The sequence below is a fragment of the Sprattus sprattus genome, assembly GCF_963457725.1.
Source record: "Sprattus sprattus genome assembly, chromosome: 5".
NCBI lineage: Eukaryota > Metazoa > Chordata > Actinopteri > Clupeiformes > Clupeidae > Sprattus > Sprattus sprattus.
Window position 1 is genome coordinate 11733855 of NC_137924.1, and position 23760 is coordinate 11757614.

The 23760-nt window shown below is 48.6% G+C and overlaps 1 protein-coding gene across 1 annotated transcript; it reads right to left on the reverse strand.

The window, feature by feature from the left end:
- Positions 1 to 74: 74 nt before the first annotated feature.
- Positions 75 to 23552, reverse strand: ppp1r9ala (protein phosphatase 1 regulatory subunit 9A-like A). The gene is made up of 20 exons (XM_080838196.1): positions 23458 to 23552; positions 20896 to 22897; positions 11830 to 11962; positions 11453 to 11573; positions 10540 to 10644; positions 9948 to 10074; positions 9082 to 9243; positions 8802 to 8855; positions 8284 to 8513; positions 8021 to 8117; positions 7723 to 7864; positions 6952 to 7103; positions 6027 to 6354; positions 5434 to 5491; positions 5269 to 5340; positions 4638 to 4842; positions 3462 to 3506; positions 2523 to 2639; positions 1692 to 1880; positions 75 to 1367 (listed from the first exon to the last, which is right to left on the reverse strand). The coding sequence occupies exons 2-20, from the start codon at positions 22741 to 22743 to the stop codon at positions 1206 to 1208; spliced, it is 4347 nt and encodes a 1448-aa protein (XP_080694322.1). The 5' UTR covers positions 22744 to 22897; positions 23458 to 23552; the 3' UTR covers positions 75 to 1205.
- Positions 23553 to 23760: the final 208 nt, after the last annotated feature.

Here is a 23760-nt window from a genome sequence, read left to right on the forward strand (position 1 = left end):
ATCTAGTTAGCTGCACAGGTCAAACAAGGCAAAAGCAGGCACTGTCAACAAGGTGAGATGATGGATCATCTCCAAACTACCCTTTTGTGATGAGCCGTTTATAAAAAGGTCTCGCACAACAGGCTATTCTACTTAGTAGAAAATGTAGAAAAGTCTCAACTTGATCAGTAATTCACTTTTAAAAGGTATGCAGTTAATAAGCTTATATATAAAACCATCCATTTACACATTTAAAACCATGTTCCCCATGTGTCTCTTCAAAAGACAATATAGTGCTTTACCTCATTAACTGTACAAAAGTTCCAGCAACACAAATGATCTGTACATGGACACAGGCAAGTTGTTCTAGCAAAAATTATGTATAAAAACGTTTGAAAAGGCAGGGCACAATCCATAATTTCAGAGGCTGTGTGTGCAATTATGGAACTCTGCTTGTCTCTAATATGTTCAATAAAGGAAGTCCTGCTTCTTCCGCTGGTAAGCCCTAGGCTACAGTGGTTAGGTCAAATACATCTCTCTGTTTGGTCCACTAGTCAACACATTATCTTTAGAACAATCATCTACACCTACACATCCCCCCCGCCTAAAAGTTCACCTACCCTGTCAAAACGTTTGCCTTTGCCACCAGGCATGGTTCTGCTCTTCGCTCCTCTCTTTCTCTCGCTTTCTCTCTCTCGTTCACTCGCTCACACACAGCTTGCCATACATGCAGTTTCTCTCCAATACATTAATTAGCTTCCACTGGGGTTGGGCTGAAGCATGTTTTGATGAGCTAGATTGCAGTTAATTTGCGTTGGAATTCTGAAGCGGGATTTACTTGACTAATTTAAGCACACTTGTCTATTGTAACTTGTGTTTTAAGAATGAAGGGATGGGAGAGTGAATGGGGTTGGGCAGAAGCACTTGTTTGGCACGACCAGACTAGAAAAAAAAACACCCTGTGGAATTGTGGCTAACAGCTGGGTTATAACCTTGGCATGGCTTTAGGAGCACCACCAACCCTACGCCAGTTGCATATTCGGGTGAACTGTGGCAATGCATGTGCCATAGTGATTGATTGTCCATGCCATCATTCACTGCCACTTGGCGAAAGTGGTCTTCATCCACAGGTGGGGGGTGTGAAACAGGTAAGCTCTCTGTGCGTAACAGCAGCACCAGAGGAAAAAGGCTGGTCCTTGTGAGTCGAGCGCTGACGCGGGCGACGCTCAGCAGATGGAGTCCGTGTTGGCGGCTGGCAGCTTCCCGCTGCGCCGCGCTTCCTTCTCTCGTTTCTCCCGCTGCTTCTCCACCTTCTCCTGGGCCTTCTTCATGTCCTTCAGCTTCTTCTTCATGGTGGCGCGGTCGCTCTGGCTCGCAACACCCAGCATCTGTGGAGGAAAAGCATAGTGGATAATATGGTGGAAGGGAAGCCGTTCTGATATGCATGCTTTCAGATGCCCATAAGGTGGCAGTCAAGGCATGACAGAAACTCAAGACATGAGTCCATTTTGAAATATGGCACAATATTGCCATGAGCGATCTATTATAATGGACAGACTGGCATGTGTATGAAACACTGACGACTCCCACTCATGACTGGACTCAAAAGACTGAAGTTGGTGAACGTGGGGGCTTCCTGGGCCTGAAGTCACAGTAAAAACTAAATCCGTCATTAACTTGGGCAAATCCTCTCATTCCCTCACTCTATTCACCTTGAGTCTGTCGCTGTCCAGGTTCATGAGCTGCAGACCGTCCACACCCTTGGCGGTGAACTCCGCCGTGTACTGGTCCAAGTTCATGCCCATGAGCCAGACGCAGACCTGCTGGACGGTCCACTCTGGCACGGGCCGGTTCTGCCACTGATAGTCCTTCCCCACAGGGAAAGGCTCGTCGTCTAGTGTCTGGAGATAAGAACGTCATGCTGTGAACCTAGAAACACAAGCTGACACTCCATGTTCACATGACACCCACAAGGAATGTGTTCAAACACCAGTTGATGTACAGCTAAGCCAAAGCGATGTATACATCATTTGTTCTAAACACTTACTTCATTCATGGAAGTCTAGAATGTAGCGCAAGCATACAGAACACCCAACCAAAGTATCTTTTGTTTTCTGTCCCACTATTTTCCTATTACTTCAGGCTAGTCTTGTCATGCACACAAGATGGAGCAGCACGAGTTTCTCACGACCATGCACGAAGACACCGCCTCACCAATACACAACACAAAGGAAATAATAACCCTGAGAATAGCAGATATTAAAAAATGTCTAATACTTGTACGAAACCTCAAGAAGGTGGTTTCCGGAGGCCCAGCTGAGCTAAATACAGGGCTGGATCTGGATGCAGGACAGGCAACTCAGCCAACATGCGACACTAGAAGTCACCACACAACCCCTGGGTCAGGCCGCAGGACGGAACGGCATACATTAAACATGCACTAAGAGGCTTCTTCCCCGGGTAAGGCTACCTCGGATGCCTTTTTGCTTGGGTCACACACACAGAAACAGGAAGCAATCGTCGCAATTCTGGAAGCCACTCACCTCATTGGAAGAGAAGGTTAGAGTGTGCGAACGCCCAGAGAGATTGGGCTCAGCAACTAACCCTGTCAATTCTGAACCGGGACTTCCAGGGCTTGAATCGTCTAAAACAGATAAACTCTGGAACAAGTGGGAGACAAGGGATTTTCGTTAACTAAGACAGCGACATATTAATGGGTGAAATTGCTTTGCCATTAACCATCCATTATAATGGACAGACTGGCATGTATATGAAACACTGACAACACAGCAGCTGCCCACTCATGCTGGCCCTGTTGTTTACGTTTAAAAACTATGGCAACCGCATGACACGGCGGCATGACGGCAGTTTAAACAGATTTCCTGTGTTAGGATTTTGTAAAATATTAGTCATTCTAAATAAAAAAATGATTTGGTCTTATTCCTGACAATTCGATCCCTCAATAAATCATTTTGTAATGAAATGTTCTGGTTAACAGGGCCAACTTGATTTGCCTGGGCACTTTATCAAGACAACTTCAAATCAAAGTCAAACAGTACAGACATTATGGCAAGCTAAATCACAGCACACACATCACACGACACAAGAGCTACAACTACAGCACTACTGTAGCACATCATCTCATTCCAAATCCCAAGCGGCATTCAAACGGACTACAGCAGTGATGAGAAAAACCAAACATCTGTTGATGGGGTGGTTCTCCAAGGCTAATGGGCTTTCATACTCAAAGAAGCAGAAGCGTGACAACAAAGTGGGTAACGAAAAAACGACTAAAATAAAGAAAAATAAAAGGAAAAAAAGAAATGACTGGGTGCCCTTATGCAAAAAATATATACCTCCGGCCATGTATACTTGTGATTAGTAGAGGCTACTGCATGATTACATCACTATAGTGAAAACTAGGCAAGCTACACTCTAGCCCACTACACAGAGTTTAAAGAAACACAGAAATGATACTGTACCAAATCTAAGGAGCGACTGAATAAAGAAGACCAGGAGAGATTTGTCTGTTTTGAAAGAGGGACAGTGTTAGTGACAAGACTGGGCCTTCGCCAATCATTGTGGACAAGGATATTAAGGGACACCAGGTCACAAAATGTACGTCAGATTAATCACATTCATCAGGGGTCGTGCCTCCATTTTACACCTTCTCACGCGAGTGGGGGCTTTGCCTGCCGTGGATGCCCGCTGCATTAGTCAGGCCTATGGGAGCAGATGTATTTAAATGGGGGATAATTCTGTGTCTGCTAAGCCACTGGAGAGCCAACGAATCCTCCTTCTTCCATCCCCCTCTCCCTCCCTCCCTCCCCCTCCCTCACTGCCCCCACTCCCCCATCCTCTCCTTCTCTCGGTCTGCCCCCCTCCTCCCAGTTCTCTGATTAATGAGAGCCTCCATATGGTTCCAGGGGTCAGTCTCTCTTCCTGGGTTTCAGAGTGTCTGACTGACTCGGACTCTGTCAGGCTCCCACTCTCGTCCCGGCCCGCGTCGGTCAGTCCTCGCACATCGTGAAACGCAACACCAGCTGCCCGCCGCCGGCAACTATTTGTGCTTTGTTAGCCGTTTCCATGAAGCGGCAAAAATGACCCCTTGAACTGTGGATTACTGAACGGTGAATCACCGTCTTCAATTCTAGCCAAGTCATGGTAGAGCAGGCCAGAAAAAAAAAGGCTGAGAGGGGTCAGCTCAGCAGGACAGCACAGCACCCCCCTGAGCTCTCCTAGACTCCGCTCGCCTGGGTCAAGTCTCCCCTCAAATTTGCTTCATGCTTCCCTGGACACGGCACAGAACTCACTGGGCGACTGACAGCAGGAATGATCATTTTTCTTCCTCCAAACTTCCAAAGTAATTCCACTGGTGTAACTTTCTGCCAAAGGCAACACTGGATTGTTAAGCCCAGAGTTCCACCACAGTCTCTGCAATCCTTATGACATCCAAGACCCTACTTTGGAGCACATCTGAACTTTTCTCCCCATTTCGGTCATCCTTCATCTTTCCCTTCCTGAGAAGAGACTGATTGTGGGTGGTGTGCCTGTGCCTGTGCCTGTGCCTGTGCCTGTGCCTGTGCCTGTGCCTGTGCCTGTGCCTGTGCCTGTGCCTGTGCCTGTGCCTGTGCCTGTGCCTGTGCGGCTCCTCTCACCTTGTTCTTGCGATCCTGGCTCTGCTGGCTGCTGTTCTCTGTGGTAGAGTAGGGCAGGCTGCTGCTGGAGGACAACGGGTCCCTGTCCCGCTCCTTGTCCTTGTCACCAAACCAGGAGAAGGGCATGCAGGAGGCCGGGACGGAGGACATGGACTCCGTCGGGGACACGTTGCCCCCGGACTCCTCCAGCAACTCCGCTGAACCCCTGGGGATCGGAGAAAATACAGTATGTCTGAACAGGGGCAGCTAATGGGGCACATTAAAGAGCAGTCTTGCACATTCTAAATTCTGTTGAAATTCTGCATAATTGTTTATCCATTGGGAGATAGGAGACCATGCAAGGATTGAACTGACCAACCTATTCAAACAGAACCAAAAAAAAAAAAAAACTGTATACATGTGCATAAAAGGATGACATAATGTGCACTAAAGCCTTCATAATGAATCATTAGAACATTAGAGTTAAAACCGGCCCTTTGAGTGCAACCATTATGCTGATGTGACCCAAAATGAGTTCGACACCTCTGGGCTTACAGTTAACATCCAGCCCTTAGGGGCAACCATAATGCTGATGTGGCTCGGGGTGAAAATGAGTTCACCACCCCTGAAGATGAATAAATAGAGTGGCTACCTGCTGTCCAGTGAGACTCTCACGGATTCTTTGTCATGCTTCTTCCCTTTGCCCCCAGACTTCCGTAGGCCTCTGGAGATATTCAAAAACACCTAGTTTAGCTGAGTTCTCTTTCCCCAATCTGAGGGATTTAAAATGAGTGAGTCATGACTGACCACAACCTACCCAAAGTCAGGAAATCGTCTTTTTGGCTTCCCTGCCGATGAGCCGTCGTTTAACTCCTCTGAAACAAAGACACATATATTATACGAGGAGCCATGACGGTTACAGCCAAAACACACCAAGGGTAGCTCTTATGCTGGGACTGACGGGAGCCTGCCCCTGTGTTTATGGCTCTGATTCAGAGAACATAACAAGGCTTCCAAGACAAACTGGGATGATTTACGGTTGATTCATGCAACAGAGGCAGTAGCTGATAAGTGGTGGCTAAGTGAGACACGTAGCTTAGAGACAGTGAGAGCATTAGAGTGGCAGAGGCAGTAGCTGATCAGTGGTGGATAGGTGAGACACGTAGCTCAGAGACAGAGAGCATTAAGCGTGATTTACACTTCTGCAATTTGGTCGTAGAGGGACACTTGGGCACGCCTTGGCAACACCTTCCCCCAGGTGTTAACGCCCATCCGAGCCCTCGGAGAGCTGGTCTGAAGGGAACACGCACCTCCTGATTTTTCAAGCTTTTCGGAGAGAGTCGGATAACCCCTTGGCTGTGATTGGTCTGCTTACGACATAATTTCACATTAGAGTGGCTCTGCCCTCACCTCTGCTCCCTTTGCCCTTGCCCTTGGACTCCCTCCTCTTCACGTTCCTCAGGAAGCCCGAGGGCGAGCTGGACGGGGCCGTGTCCTTGGGAGGGGACAGACTCCCACTGTCTCCGCTCTCCATGCTGGCTCGCTGGTTGCCCGGTGGAGACGGGGAGGATGACAGATCGGACGCGCCCCTGGCAGTGGCAACCTCCTCCGCGCCCTCCTCCCTCTGCCCGTTCCCAGACGGGCCGCAGATGGGCACCGGCAGGGAGAGGCTCTCCTGGATGGAGCGCCGCCTCAGGCGGGGTACCTCGGGACTCGGGGACTCGTCCTCCTCGTTCTCCTGCAGGGACAAAGGAGCCATTCAGGCCTCGGATGCAGCCAACCACAGCTCTACTCAATCAGTGAGAGGGATCTGACCTTCATGTACAGTGGGTCATACTGGACTTAAAACATATAGTAGGGTACACTGAATTATAAAGCTGCAGTCTGTAGTTTTTAAAGTAATAAAGGCTTCTAGATCTCCAATAAAATGCCTCTAGTCTCTGCAGTGTCTACAGTCTGCTGTGCATTATATGGTGCATGAAATAGTTTAATGTGAAGTTTTAAAAAGTGAATTATATCCTTTTTATATATTATTCTTTGACAAAACATCAACATAGTGCACCTTTAGGTGAAATATGAGGCTTAATGTGAAGAAAAATTAATCTTAAATGTGAAGTTTTAAAAAGTGGAGAAGAAAAAAAGATAAACAAATCCCAATATTAGGAAATAATGTTATCATGTCACTTGAATTATATCCTTTTTATATATTATTCTTTAACAAAACATCAACATAGTGCACCTTAAAGGGTACTATGAAACCTGGCAAGGAGACAGAAAGATAGAAAGTATACGAGTGTGGAAACCAAGAGGACAGAGGAAGGCCAGTGACACTGACCTCTGGCGGGCCCGGTGAGGCCCCGTACGACTCTCTCAGTTTGCTGCGTGATGGCGGCTGCCTCTTGGCTTTCTGGGCCAGCTGGCCCTTGGCACGGTGGGCACTGGTGTCCAGACGCTCTGTTTCAGGGACCACCTCGGACCAGTCGGCATCTGTATACAAGTCACCCATTAAAACACTGACACCTGACACTGACACAAGGTCCCCCAGCACACCAGTTCATGTTCATGTATTTTGCCAAACTACTTCTCATCTCCACTACATTCTCACCATGATGCCAACACTTTTATGCTCTCTAAAAAGACAAGTTCCTTTTCCAGGAAAATGATTAAGGACAAAAGTCCCTCAGCACACTAGTTCATCTTCATGTATTTTGCAAAACTACTTCTCATCTCCAATAAATGTACACCATGTTGTCAACACAGTTATGCTCTCTAGAAAGACAAGTTCCTTTTCTAGGAAAATGATTAATGACAAAAAACTGGCACTGCTTCTCCAGGCACCTATCTATATCTAATTGGACCTACAAGTGTTGTTCAGCCGCACTAGCTCCAAAGCCCCTTGGCTATGAAAGCGCTGTATGTTAATGTAAGCCTCATTATGTGTAGTGACTGGCCGATACTGGCTCCTCTCGCTCATCACATTACGGCCTGTAATACAGGAGGAACCATGGGAGAGCCTGTCGGGGTGCCAGCGAGCCGCTTCACACTGGGCCTGGCTCCAGCTCCAGCTCCGGCTCATTAAGGGGATGTGGTGAGAGCAGGCTCCTACCCGGCAGCGGTGAGTCTGAGGAGTGTGTGTTCTCCACAGGCCCCCCCCCGGCCTCCTGGCCGCTCCACGGCCTCTCCCCCAGCGCCGAGTGCTGGGAAGCGGAGCCCTCAGATGAGAAAGCGTTCGACTCCAACGCTGATAACTAGAGAGGGGGAAGAAGAGAGATGGAATAGAGCAGGAAAGAAGGAATGATTAAGGAGCGCTTTTTAAAGACGTTTTCGGCTGCAGAGCACTGCTCTTGGCAGGCCACACACACACACACACACACACACACACACACACTTTATCCCCTCCTCACCCGCTCCTGCAGAATCTCCAGCTGGGCTTTGTACCAGGCCTCTCTCTCATCCAGCGTTCGCTTTAGTTCCTCCTCCCGCTTCACAAAGTCGATCTCTCTGGAAGGAGATGAAACAGGGCCTGAATGAGGCTGGGTACAAAGGGCTTTTCGGAAAAGCGACACCCCGCAATCTCATTCATTTCTTCCCCTGAATTTATCACAGGCGAAGCTAAAAACAAACATCTGCCTCTCTAGCTCCAAAGGGTCTGAACCAGCGCTCTCACTTCTGCTGGTAGTCTTTCAGCAGCTTCTTGGCCTTGTTGTACTTCTTGTCCAGGGCCTCGTACTGGCCCTGCGTCTCGCTGAGCTGCTCGTTCACCGTCTTGCAGAGGGCCTGGGACTCCAGCCAGAACTTCTCCAGCTTCTGGATCTTCTCGCTGTTCTCGTCGATGCTCTCCTGAAGGTCGGCCTCCCTGGACTCCCACGAGCCCTTCTCCTCCTCCATGTCTCGCAGCTATGGAGGAGTCACAAGACACAAGGGTGGCTTTAGGCACGACAGTTGGTGTTAGAACTGCGAAAAGCCACTGAAGGCCTTTCAACAGCTGAGTACATTTAGAACAATGTCTACCAGTGTTCTATTTGTGAATTTATGAGTCACATTGAGATAATGATGACTGACTGAGTGAAATCAATTCATGTCAGTGTTGGAAGGAAGCTTGTGAGGGGGCTGTTAAAAGCCTTATCTCCACACAAACAGATGCCGCCCACTGGCACTGAAGAAAGAATGCCAGGACAGACTTACCTTTTCTTTTATTTGGGTTAGTTCAACTGCTGAAATGCTATGCTTTATCTGCAGCTGTGGAAGGGAGAGAATATTCATTGAAGACAGTAAAAAAAAAGACTCTTTACTTTCAAACAATATGTGTGTAATGCATCCACTGATGACAATCAGACCAACTGTCATGCTCCAATGATAGCTACAACACATGAGTTACTCCTTCCCCAGAGCAGATATGCATCTTTAGAGGTAGTCTGAGACTAGAGATCTCTCACGGAGGTCCTCCTCCCACACGGTAAACTACCTCTTTGAACTTGAAGCTCAGTTGTGCGGCGTCCATGTTGGTGGGCATGAACAAGGTCTCATTCTCCGGCAGGTCAAACACCTCCACTGTGCTCCGCCCACCGAAGCTAGACCCCAGGACTCCGTCCTCGTCCTCCCCTTCCTCGTCCTCGTAGTGCTCGTCCTGGACGGGAAAAAAGCCACGTCAGATATCAGCGGGGTCCTGGTAGCTCAGTCTGCGCTGCGAGGGGGGTGCCCCCCACATTGCCTGTCTGCTCTTGGTGAGCAAGGCCATCCCCAGCAGGAGGAAACTCACAGTGCCTTATCAGCATGTTCCACCGGCAAAAACACGGGCGGTGGTTAGGGAAAAACAAGCATTGAGGTGCAAACGTACACACACACACACACACACACACACACACACACACAAACACACACACACACACCTACACACCTACACACACACACACACACACACGGCACAGTTTGTGGTACTTGTTTTGCATACCTTCAAAGCAGTGAAATATCCACCCCCATGATTCTATTTTTGATCACTTTTTTCACAAGGGCATTCAAAGTGACTAGTCTCTGTTCCAGAATTACTAAGAGATTAAAGCCAAATAAAATACAGTATATACTCCTAAAACTTTAAATCTTTCTACTGTACCATTCGGTGTCCTACAGAGAGCCTGTATGTCCTGCTGTCCACTCTTGCTCATAATGTGGTGTGGTGAGCTCAGTGTTACTCACACCTTACCGTCAGTGTGTCTGAGTATGTGTGTGTATGTTTGAGTGTGAGTGTGTGAGTATGTGTGTGTGTGTGTCTGAGTGTGTGTGTGTGTCTGTGTGAATGAATAACTGTGGGTGTGTCCAGCAGGGCCTAGTCACCTCCTCTGTGGACTGCTCATAGGGATCGTCCAGCTCCTGCTGCTGGTTCCTCTCCTGCTCCAGGGTCTCGCTGATCAGACGGGCCACCTCGCTCAGCGTGCCCGGCTTCTCTCGCCCAATCAGGAACCTGGATCGAGTCAGATTGACAGGTTAGGTAAAGAAAATGGCCTTCTAGAAGGGGATTACCATAACACCCCCCCCCCAATTATCTTCCTTGTTGACTGACATGACACCACATTACAATATTGTTGTGACAGGGGCGATGGCTTCATCTACCTAATATGGCAGACTCAGAGACCTACCAAGAGCTGCTTGTTCACATTAGCGTGTGCTTGGGTAGAAATGTGTTGTTCATTTGCATGCAGTCAACATACAAACCAGTTCTATCTGTTAGTCTACTGCCTTGCAGGGCTGTGATGTGCAATAACACTGTGATTATGCACAACCTCCTTGTCCAAACATACAATTGTGTATTTACAGTCAGCTGGTGCTAAGCCAAGTCTAACTGCAACATGTTATTAGTGCCACGCACTTGATAAAAAACAAGGACTCCTCTCCAGCTGTTCTAAGGTCAGCTGGCCTGGCGACTCACCTGACACTGCCCTTAGTGTTCTTCAGGACGGTGGCAGCGAACAGCTGTGTGACCCCCACCAGGCTGATGCCGTCCACCTCCACGATCTGGTCATTCACCGTGATCCTGTTCAAGCAGGTGATATAAAGTCAGACACACAGCACAGTGCACTCACAGCAGTGTCTGTATAGGGGGATGCAGCAGAAGGTTCGGCAGCCAAAAGACTGACGCAGAACTTTCCCTATAGAAGATACGGCTAATGGCTCCACTGGCAAGCATGCAGTTCACGATACTGAGGTGAATGGAGCTCCTTAGCACTTGAACCGGTCATAAAAACATACACCTTCATGTATTCATGTATTCATGCAAGGCCAGAAGGCTATGTTACATGTCACGTTATATAAAAGTGAGTAAACGCTAAGCATTATCATGTGTAGCGTCTCTTCTGGGTGTGTGCAGAGAAGAGCTCCTGTACTTGCTGGCAGCACAACAAAGCCAGCGATTCACTGAAGTTTTCCCCGTGAAGAGGAAGCAGCTATTTTCTTTTGCTGCTTCTGAAGGTTATAAATACAGCTGGCTGTTTGGAAATGGCCCCTCCGGGGATGATGAGGCATGTGTTACCCCCCCCTGCTTATGACTACAATGAGCTGCTTCTGAATAACGGGGGAAGATAATGAGTGCCATGACGGCTGCATCTGGGCACTCCCTGTTTCTTACTGGGAGAGAGCGAGAGAGAGAGAGGAACACATACAGAAAGAGAGAGTGACTGATTAAGAGAGACAGGACGAGGGAGAGAGACAGGGTGAGGGAGAGAAAGAGAGTGTGGAGAGACGTGTGGGAGGATAGAGCTTACTGCTTTTGGAAACCACTGAACCCTCAACCCCCCCCCCCCGCCACTTTATTTCCCCCTCTGTTGCTGGACAGAGCATCTTACCGCCCGTCTGCCTCAGCTGCTCCTCCTTCTGTTATGGTCTTCACAAAAATTCCAAGCTTTTCCAGACCTTGATCCGCCCCCACTCCCATTCCAATGATGCTGATGCCCAGGCCATTGTCACCTGGAAGGGGGAAAGGGAACATAGTGGGAATAATCTGAATGAATGAACCATCCAAGTGAAACTATTTCAAAGAAGATTCCATCCTAATGATCTAAAGATTATATGCTGATACCTCTTCTTTCTGGCTATCCCAACTTAAAGTTAAATTCTGAAGATCTATGAATGTAATGCATCTTTAGATTGCTGTTGCAGTTATGAGATCTATGAATGTGATGAATCTCTAGATTGCAGTTATGAGAGTATGTGTCCACCTCACCTTTCTCCATCTCCACGGCGAACACGTCCATCTTCTCCACTCGCTTCTCCAGCTCGTACTCAGCCGAGGCTGCCACGGGGTCCACCTCGTCGTTGCGCCGGTCATACTCCTCGTTGGAGTAGGTGTTGAACACCTGCACAACAGAGACACAGCTGCTGAGCTGCTGAGCCACTTCACGGAAACACTCACAGCCTTCACTATGGCCCCACAACATGGAGCTCCTGCATCAACAAACCCTAGTGTACACATACTTGGACCTAGTATACATATACTTTGGCCCGAGCCCATGTTATTAAAGTTTGATGAGTAGGGCCATGAAACCATCTAAGCCTGTGTCCTGTGGCCACGACGTCATCTAAGTGTGTCCACTATTGTTGTCTGGGGTCAGAAACGAGCCCTTGAGTCTCTATAAAAGTTGACTGCAAACAGAACCGACGCTTGGAACCGCCGGTGCACAAAAGGCGCCCTGTTAAAGCGGTCCAAAATGTGGCTTCATTAAGCATTTAAAGGATCCACGAGTCCACGTGACATGATGGAGAGGTCTGGGGCCCGCCAAAGGCTCAGATTCTGTTTTGGAGCGGACGGAGCTCCTTTCCCGGACGGGGCTCCGAATTGCTTTCCCTGGCACTGGGGCCCCCGCAGGAGAAAGTAGGCCACAGCTGGGGGGGGGGGGGGTGAGCAGAGCCAAGTGGTTGTGGAGGATCAATACACTCAGGAGAAGACAGGTGATACGTCCCCGACGCTACAAAAGAACCCGTTTATTTATTTTCTTAACATAAAGCGAAGGAATGTAACTGCCAAACAGCTGTCGCCAAATAGTCTTAACCATTTGTTTCCATGAGGGGAAAAAAAAAAGGGAGTCACTTGGTTCATTTTTCTTTTACTCCAGGAGGCTCAGTCATATGGGTAACACATTATACAGAGAGCAGCTGGAGGGGGACTGCTCATGGCCACGTGTGAATGAGTTACCAGCCTACTAACTGCTTACATGTCATTCCTCAACCAGACACACCCAGGGAGGTGTGCTGAGCTCACCACACGGGGCTCCGCTAATAAAACACAGATAACCTGGTCCTGAGGGCGGTCAAGAGTTGTAGATTGCGTGAATGATTAGTAAAAATCTCTCCTTGTTTGGAGAGAGGGACGGAAGGGGGAATGAAAAAGGGACAGAGAGAAAAAACTGGAAGGTCTTGGTGACACAGATCTGAATGATTGGATAGCTGCTCTCTCCATGTCAAAACCCAGGATACGAACTCCTGACCGGAGTTTACACAGCTTTGTCTCGTTTACGAGGTACGACGTATAACTGGAGCCCCGTTAAAATAACAGTGGCCAGGCCATCGCACACATTGGGCCGAAGTTACCTCATACATCCAGCCGGTTGGGAACCTTGCCAACTATTGAATCTTATCGCTGTGTTTATATTTCCACATAAAAGCACATGTTGGGAGTATTTCAGTGAATCTGAATGGAGCACCTTGATGGTTTCCTTCCAACTGCTCTTCTCCTCGATCAGCACCACACTGAGGTTTAGAGTTTTACAGTCTGTACGCTGAAGATCACTGAGGCTGTGGCTGTCCAAGTGCTTCCCAGATGGTACTGCAGCTTAAAAATCGTTTCTCATGGGCAGATCAGATGAGAGAGAAAGCGGGTGAGCTTATAGGACTGATTTGGAAGGCCGGAGGGAGGCATGATGTAATTCTGTAAATATTTCCACTCTGGGGCGCACCGCCTGGAGCTGTACATCCTGGAGCGTGTCAGGACCTGAGCGACCGAAGGCAACGTCTCACCCACTCCCTCCGACTCCATTCTGACAATGCTCATGCTAAATCAGATAAGACAGAGAGCCCAAAAAAACACTGCGATTTTTGTTTTGCTCTGAAGTGTAGTGGGAGGAAGGGAGTGATATGGCTCCTCTCCCCAAGGACGGGGCTGCACCACCTCCTCCTCCTCCTGACCGGAAAGTGACTTCAGCCGGAACCTGACAGCACAGTCCCACAATCCTTTGTGCCCCAGGCCCACCCTCAGTCTTCATGTCCACCACTTCCCCTGGCCGCTCTTCCTAAACTCTCAAAGGGTGGCCTTTTCCACTCCGCAGGGGGACAATGCTCCAGTGCTCTCCCCCCCTTTCAGGCACCTCATGGTCGTCACACGTCTGGGCCTCACCCCAGCAGGGGCCCAGGCAGTCTCACAGCTGACAGGTCACCAGGAACCCACATCATTAAACCCCGGCTCTATTCTCTCATTTTACGGCTGAGAAACACTGTAAATGTGGTTCTGAAGGCACCACGTCTATTGCCTTTAATTTTGGGTTTGGTATGGTTTGCTCATTACAGAGACAACAGATTGTTTAATTTTGGGTCACCCGTGAAAAATAATGAAAGAACTATAAAATAGCACACATTGAAGGGAGAAATGCCATTAAGTTGGTGAGAAAGAGAGGTTGTGGCTGGCATTAATATACTTGTGTGAGTGTACAGAGGAGCTCTGCTGTTCTCCAGTGTCACGTCCTGTGGTTTACAAACAGGCTTCTCTGCTCACACTCCTGCGTGCGTTTTCCTCTCTCTCTTTTTTTCCCCTCGGTTCGACTCTCCTGTTGCCATGGAATACTCCGTCAATTTTGAACAATGTCCCTTTTCTTCGCTGAAACCCAATCGCCCCGTCGCTGTCTTCATCACAAGAATAGAGGCTCAGAAATCTCTCTCTCGCTCTCTCGCTCTTTCTCTAAAGGCCCAGAAAAACACAACCCAGCCCAGTGTTGTTATCGCTACCGCCAGTTACGCTGCGGAACAGCTGTTTACCTTTATCTCTGGCCGCAGGCCTGATTTAGCAGGTAGGTGACGTCAATCGCTACGGGGGAACAACTACGAGTGCCGGTCCATCTGGACTATGGGGGGAAACCCCTATATCCAGTTCAATCGGAGAGCTCCATCCCTTCCTTTTCTGTTAGGTTAGTCTGTGTGTGTGTGTGTGTGTGTGTGTGTGTGTGTGTGTGTGTGTGTGTGTGTGTGTGTGTGTGTGTGTGTGTGTGTGTGTGGTGCTCATACTCTCTCCATTCGAGTTCCACTGCAGTTTCTTTAATGCTTCAGTGCAATCTGTGATGTGGGCAGGCAAACCACAGCCCCATCTGCTTCTTATTTTCATTTTCTCCATGGCTGGTGTGTGTGTGCGTGTGCGTGTGCGTGTGTGTGTGTGTGTGTGTGTGTGAGGGTGAGACACCCCCTCTTCCCAAAGTTACAGGGATGGAGATTGCTTTGGGTTTACCTTCAACCACTCTAAAGTACGGTTCTACGCGTGTGCACATGTGTATACACACACATGCTTGCGTTTACACACACACACACACACACACACACACACACACACACACACACACACACACACACACACACACACACACACACTTAATCGACACTAGTTTTCTCCCCCATCTTTTCCCTCTCTATCCCTGAAAAAAAGCGAGCGTCTCAGTGGGAAATGAGTCAGCAGCTTAGAGTGAGGCTAACCAAAGGATCGCAAGCCAGGAAAGCAAAGCGAGTGCAGAGCGCAGGATTGGACTGGGGCGGTGGGGAGGCTCGTAATGTAAGCAGCTCCACAAAGACAACAAATCAAAACATGCTGTGGGAGAGAGAGGGAGAAAGAGAGAGAGAGCGAGAGAGAGAGGGAGAAAGAGAGACTATTTGGATAAAGTGAGGAAGAAAGAGGCAGAGAGGAAGGGTAAGGTAAAGTGAGAGAGGAGTGAAAGGAGGCCAAGAGTATAAGAAAGAGAGCAGGAAAGAGAGAGAGAAAGAGAGCAGGAGAGAGAGCGAGAGAGGAGAGATAGAGAGATAGAGAGGGAGAGAGAGAGAGAGAGAGAGAGAAAGAGAGCAGGAGAGAGAGCGAGAGAGGAGAGAGAGAGACAGGAGAGAGAGAGAGAGAGAGCGAGAGAGAGAGAGAGAGAGAGAGAGAGAGAGAGAGAGAGACAGAGGGACCCGGCTTCCATCCTACTCAGGCCTATGTAAACAGAGACGGCCGTAGTCCTGCCCCTTCCTGTCAGGACGCTACGGGGCAGACAAGGACTTTGTCCTCTTAATGAACAGACTTTGACCATGTAATCTAACAATTCTCTAGTTAGACATTCCTTACGAATGGATACAACAATTCAAATTCTCAGCAGATCTAGAACAAAGTGCTCTAGGAAGAGCTCTAGCATACATGTTGTTCTGGTGTGCCACTCAAATGAATGCTGCACTCAAGTCTTTTGGGTAGCACAAGTCACCTACCACCCATATACATTTATATAGTTGGCATTGTGTTGCATGTCGCCATAGTGAGAGGGAAGGTGATTGTCATACCGCCTTAACTGGCATGGTAATATACCAGTATGACAATCACCTTCACTCTGGCGACATGCAACACAGTGCCAACTGGCCTATTGTCTTAGTGGTTGCTTGCGGCCACTCCAACAGACAGCAGAATGAAAGGGAGGCCTCTGCCCATACCATATGGGGCTGTACTGGTCCCTGTGCCCAGCTGGCATCAGCTTATAGACCTTGGCACCGTCTCCGCTGCCGGTTAGCGTGGGAGGGGCTGGAGCGAGTCTAACACATTCCTCTGGCCTCCATAAGAAAGAGCAGAGGTAGGAGAGCATGGAAAGCATAACAGCCCAAGAGGAGGAGCAGGGCAGGTCTGATCCACTAGCCCATGGCGCACTGAGGCAGCCCTCTCCCGTTTCCACACTTCAGAGGAAACACAGACGAGAGGGAGAGAGGGCAGAGAGAGAGGGAGAGAGGGCAGAGAGGGAGGGAGAGGGAGAGAGGGGAGAAAGGGCAGAGAGGGGAGAGAGGGAGAGGGAGAGAAAGGGGGGAGGGGGGTAAGAGAGAGAAAGGAAGGAAGGGAGTGGGAGAAACCCAGAGAAAGAGTTAGAGTGAATGAGAAAGAGACAGAAAGAAAGAATAGTATGAGAGCAGGCCCATGCATGCAGCATGACTAAAGGACTCAGGTTTGACCACATGAAGAGGCTGAATCTGGTCTGCTCAATTCATTTTCTGGGCATGAAGTTGAGGCGCCCCAGGGGTACAGATTTGGGGGGGGGGGGGGGGTTAGAGGTCTTGCAGGGGGGCCTCTCATCTCAATGCACACGTCACTTCACAAAGACCTCCCTCGCGTCCCTAGCCTGCGCTGCATAAACCTTCAGCCCAAAAACGGTGCAGACAATGGGACACACACAAACCATTTCACTGATCATTTATCAGATGCACATATGCAAAACCTCTTCTCGAATGTACGCCACGCCACGCACAAACTGAAGTAAACAGCCCTTCCAGCCCTTCCAGGGCGCCTTTCCCAGCCACACCCTCTGCATACATGTGGCGAATCGGAGCCCTTTGTGTTTGTCTAACCCTGAGGAGGGTGTGCCACTTCCTGGTGGCAGCTGGAGAGGAGGGAGGATCCGTGTGGCAGGTGCAGAGCCCCGGCTCCTGCCATTTTGTCTCCTCCTGGAGTCGGAGCGGCTCCCGCAACCACCACGCCGCCATAGACACCCACACGCACACCAGCCACAACAATGGCCTATGTCTGCTGACAGTAAACAAATGAGACGCCCCGCACGCAAGCAGACGCACACTCATAATAACAAACACAGCAGAGACTTGGTAAACAGGAAGAATGCACCTTGTGCGTCGTCTGGGCCCAATATAGCTTCCAGACACCCTAAGTAGGTCTCAGGGTGAATGGGAATTCCAGCATATACACATGCACTGTATTCTCACACAGACACACAGACAACACAGTCTGTTTAGCGAGGCTTGTTGGGGAAGGTTGGGGCATATTTGGAGTGCCATGCCACACTGCTGATTCTCCACAGATTAGGACACACCTAGAACAACAATTCCAGCTCCATAGAACAGGCTTTAACCCTTTAGAGAGCTTTTCAACCTTAAGCTGCCCGCAATGTATGCCCTGAATGCATGCTCCACTGACAACCCATAATAAGCCATATGGAGCACAAATATGTGCACTGTTTGCATGGTTTAAAGCAGGCTTGAGGGCTCTGGCAGGACCTTTCAGCAACAGTTGGGCAGATGTCATCGCCCCGTAGTATTGCAACTGACCCACTAAAGTGCGCCCCTCTGGAGGGAATCCATTAATTCTAGATCACACCAGCACGCTAATGCAGAGGATGCAAAGCTGTCTCTCAGCAGCATTTTCCAAAGCGTAATAAGGGCCACTGGTAACACTACCAACACGCAGTGAGGACAAATAATAATAATAATAATAATAATAATAATAATAATAAATAAAAGTGAAAAGTACATGGAAACCAGTCATTGATGATGAAAATCACAGCGCACAAGAAACTGTAGGAGAAATCATTTTATTTGGGGCCCTGTTATATCCGCACTGTGATAACAGAGGCGATAAGAGTCGGAATCCGGCTGGGATTCCCTTGAGTAAGGTTCTTAGCCTCGATAACTACAGCAAATATCCGGGGACGGCGATAAGCAGATAAAACCATTTAAAAAGGGGAGTGTGTGTGTTTCAAACCTAAATCCGTCCGTACCGTAAGCCGGCACATCCTGAATTTGGTATGGCATGGCTTACCCCGATCTATGGATGTGTAAGGCATGCAGATGGAAGTGGTGATCAAGGGACACATTCAGAGCCCGGGCTCTCAGGCTGGTTGACAAAGAGGAGCATTCTTTCTGTGAGGACAGCTCTTTTCTACAGTGAGATCTCAGGTTACTCTGAGACCTAATCCTGCCTGAGTCGCCCATGTGACCCGGATCGCAAGGCACTTCCTCTCTGGGAGTGGGACAGGGGACAGGGACAGTGGACAGTGGACAGTGGACAGGGGACAGGGACAGTGGACAGTGGACAGTGGACAGTAGACAGTGGACAGGCCATAGCAGACAGGGTAACTCGACTGATGGAAGTGGTTCTGAAATACGGGCACCTACTGTGCCTGGAGCCTGGAGCATCCTTATCGATGTTTACTTGGCTGTAGTATATCAAACACTCTCATCTGGCTCGAAATTGGTGAGAAGAACTGAATTTGAGCTGATCTCTGACATGTAGACATTTGTATCTGCACAGACCAGTGCCAAAATCTTAAACTCTTAAAAAACATATACAACAGTGCAGAGTCCAGATTGTGAGTTTTTTTTTTTTTGATGAAACCAACCACCAAAAAAAAAATAAAAAAAATGTCCACACACGTGAGCAAAAACAAAGAATAGAACATCCAAAAAGTCAGGTCAGGCCTGACTTTAAATACCAAACTCATGATGGTTTCACAGGAACCGTGAGCACATAACAGCACACATGATTGAGTTTCAAGAGCTCTTCTTTAGAAGACTATATTTTGACATCTCCAAGCACACGTCAGTGTTCAATGACCGTGCATGCAAAAGACAAGTCGTCAAGTCAAGCGTAAGCTTTCTTTTTTAGAGGTGATGTGGGAACTATTGCACAAATGCCCAGGCACATGCCGGGACAAGACTACTGTTTCTAGGCACATTTGAACCAAGACAAGAAACAACACACAAAGCACGGCTTTACAACGCTTCAGGCAAGTTAATATCAAAGGAGATGGGTGCCTCTCTACACCCCTGTGCCTGCCCATAACCACTGCCTCCTCTTCTTGCTTAATCTGTTAGTTCATGGAATCAGGGCAGTAAATGGCATTTTCCTATGTCCACCCCATTCCTACACACCGTCATGACTACATCCCAAGCTCCAGAGCAATGCCAGACCCCCTCCCCCGCCCCTTCCCTCCTACAACTCCCTCTCACCCCCCTGCCAAGCGGTCACTAGGGCATCAGGGCCATGAGGCAACACCGGACAGGTTACAGGGCCTGGGTAAACACTGGGTGCTGTGGGCCAAGCCGAGGGCCCCGTAAAGCAGTTTATTTTTCCCAGCTGGGCAGTTCTGATGACTGGGGGGTAATGACAGAGCGAGGTGTGAGCCTCTCCCCCCACCACACGCCTCACGGCTCAGTAGGGGTTTATCTGAGCGTTCAGCGCCTACACACAGAAAAGTGACAGTAAACGGCAGAGTGCTACAATCATAGGCACTGGCTTGGCCTTTAATTAAGAGCAGCTTTTGTATGCATCACTGCCAACAGAGGAAAAGCAAAACAAAACAACAATTCCACATCGATGGATGGAAAGTAATTGTTTATGCGTTTGACACCTTGTTGACTTGTGTTTCACAACTTGGTACACTCCCAAACAACAACAACAACACTGATAATAACAACAGAAACCCTGAATGGCAGCCCTGCGGTATGTCGACATACTGTACACAGATATATAATCAGTCGTTGAGCCAGGGGGCCTTTTGTTACATGAGGCTCTGCATGTGTCAAAGGCTGACAATGCCCACATGATTCCGAGGTCCACTTCCTCATACCAACGTAGTCGTCTCCCTCCTCACTGTCCTGCCTCAGCCCTGCTGTCATTCATGCCCAGAGGGGCCCAGAGCAATGCTTACAACCATTCCAAAAATACCCCACTCGCCATTCCAGACATACACCCTGTAAACACATGTCCATCGCATGAATGTTCCTGTAGTAAATATGATTAAGATGTGGCCCTCAGACTTTTAGACTCAGACTGTTTTAGTTATAAGAATCTCCTCAGGGTTTCCCACACATGAAGCTTCCAAACTCTTGAGATAATATTTGACCGTCCAAAAGTCATAACAAGGGCCAAAACATTAATGGTTCCCATAAACAGACCAAACAGAGGCCCAGGACCTCCCAAATGAGATGGGATGTGTTGTGTGTGCATACCGTTGAGAGGAGAGGCAATTGTTCTATTAATTAAACTGGAAGGCACATCTTGATAACAGATTTCCTCAACATGGCTTGCAGAGAGCAACAGCTGAAAAACACCACAGGAAATGACCGCTTCTACATCTGGTGTTGTTAAGATTTGTCACTTGCAAATCACCATTAGAGTACAGATGTGACACATAATAAATGGGTAACACGTTGGCATTTCCTGAAATTAAACCAATAACTCAACCTCAGGCCAACTACAAGGCCTACTGTGCTGCCATATCCAATAAATGTTTCTGCTTACCTTTATTGACTCAGTGGAGAAGACAACTTTCCTCCGAGGATTCGGGTCCTCTTCATCAGAGAGACCGGGGGCTTCCTCGTACTGCTCACACGGCTCCTCCTCCTGCTCTTCGTCCTCATCCTCTTCCTCGTTCTGCTCCACATCCTTATCATCCACAAAAGCTGCATTCTCAATGCCATACACAACAGGTGAGCTCTTATCCAGGCTCTTATCCTCTTCCGCTGGTTCCTCATGCTCACTTCCCTCCCCCTCCTCCTCCTCCTCCTCCTCCTCACAGTGATTATCAGTGTGACTAGAAGTCTCGGTCACCTCTCTTAACTCCTCTCTCCCTCCATGTTGGATCTCTGGTGCTCTGCTTCCCACCTCAGACCCTTTGGTGACCTCCGTGTCCTTCGGAGAGGGCAGGTCTGTTGGAGCTGCACCCTGAGTTTCTGTGGGTACCGCAGCTTTAAGCTCTTTCTGCACTCTGCACTCATTAAACACCTCGTCCTCCAAGCACGCCACCTCCTCGTTCTCGTCGCTCTCCGACTCATTCTGGACCACCACGAGTTCGGCACGGACCATCCCAGCCCCAGCTGGGTCCAGTGTTGGGGCCTGGTCAGGTGTCTTTTCCCTGGAAGGACTTCGTACCACATGTCCCTCATTCTTTGTGGTGTCGGTCTTGGTCCGATTAGAGTTGTACAAGCTACCCACATGTGCCTGGGGGAGCCTCTGTTCCCGTGGGGGTGGGCTGGATGCCTTCACTACATCACTGCCTATAGATGGTTTAGTAATGCCCTCACCTGTTGATGATGATGATCGCTTGTAAGAGCTTTGGCCGCTGGGGGATGTAGGCTCATTTGAGCTGCCTCTGGCTGAGACTGCTTTGTTGGACCCTCCAGTAACTGAAGACGAGGGCTTGCATGACACGTTGGCAACAGGAGATATTGCTTTTTGACCAGCATCAGCAACTGGGGAAGTAGGTTTGTTAATGCCCTCAGCAACTGGAGAAGTAGGTTTGTTGGAGTGGTCCCTTGCAGATGAAATGGGGGTTGAACATTGAATAGGGCTTCGTATTTTCACTGTGCTCTCTGTGCTTTTGCTAGATGCTCTCATAGATTCCTCACTGTCACTATCAGCCATGAAGTTCTCAAGTCTCCTGGATATAGGGCCAGCATTTAATGACAGCCTGTGTGCCTGTTTAGCCTCTTCCCCATCTTTTCTCTCATCCGTTGGGGTTTTTGCAAGCAAAGTTGGACTGTGTTCAGTTTTGCTACTGCTGGCATTACTCTCAGCAGAGCCTGTTGATTTCCTGCTACCTTTGACTTCATCAGAAACGCTTCCCTGGGAAAGTCGGCCAAACGCTTTACCTGGGGATGACACTTCTACCGATGGCTCTTTGACACGTCTTTCAAAAAGTTTCCTCGTCACCGAGAATTTCTCCGCTAAAGCCACTTTATCGATCTCCACTTCGTCCCCTTTGGGAATTTTGTCCAGACTTAGAGATTCAGGACTAGTGGGGGTCGGGGTGGTGCTTGTGCTGATTTTCGGTGTGCTGCTGGTATATTTTGTTGGGGAGACTGGGGATGCGTCACTTTTCACAAGACTTTTATTTGTTTCCTGGACATCTTGTTGCTGACCATCCATCTGAAGAAAAATGTTCTTAATTTTGTTAACTCTGTTACCAAAGGGCCTCCCCCTCGTGTCTTCACGGGAGTCGCTGTTCCCATTTGCATATGATTTAGGGGCTCCGTCGGACTTCGAGCCATCAAATGTGCATTTAATTGCATGGAAGTCTGATTTGTAAGCATTTCTGTGCGGGGAAGCACTTCGCAGGCTCCTCTCCCCTTTGCTTTCTGCCTTGATCATTTTAAAGCTTTGTCGGTTGGAAATGAATGAGTCCGAGTGTTATCCTGCCCCGTTGCTATCGCTGCCGTCTTGTGTTCCTCTCTAATCATTCAGCGCCATGAATGTGGCTGGATAGCTTTGCGCATAGCCTAATTTCAAATCAGACGGCAGTCATCTACAAAGAAAATGACACAATTGCGTTAGGTTACCAAGAATCAACTCTGATTAAACTCTGATCAAACAGCAGTATTTTCACAATCCCCCAAAACCACTACAATTCAGGCTACTCAACTAAACAGAGATTACAAATCAGCTCAATGCGATAGAAAGTAGCATAGTTCGAGTAACTGATTTTCCGTGTTTAAAAGTTGGAGCTTTACCAATGTCGGTTTGGACTACTCACCGCCGCACACAGCGCATTATACAGTAACATTATTTCATGAAGTTACCTTGCCCACGATTCAAAGTGTATTGTTCTACCGTTCAGTATGCGGATGAGATACCTTTGTGTTTTCAAGGCTTAGTAGTACGTCTCTGAAGATCAAAATCCCTCAGCACACTAGACCTTCAAATCACAACCGCCACTACAGCATTTGCTTCTGTATGAGCACACGCTGAATAAAAAAGTTTAATTGAACGACCACACATGCGTAACTTGCTAGCCTCTAGTGTGTGCGCTTAATTTTAGCGATCGAGAGTTGAACTAAAACCAATGAGACAACTTGATAACCTTACCTTTACTTCAGTTTCATTGTCGTTGTGAGCCGACTGAATATTCCTTACTACTTCCTGAAAGTTATCCTCCAAACTTGTCATTTCTTCACCGCCATCATTATCATTCCAACGATTTCTGCTTCTTGTACAGCAAACAAGCACACACACACACACAAACCTGTCGTACCGCTGCGCATACCCGCTTCTATCTGGCGCGCAACACGATCAGACAAGGTCGAGCGCGCGCACACGAACACATTCCTGGGCTGTTAACCCCAACCCCCTTCATGACTGCATGGCTGCGCAGCCACTCCACAGAATCTG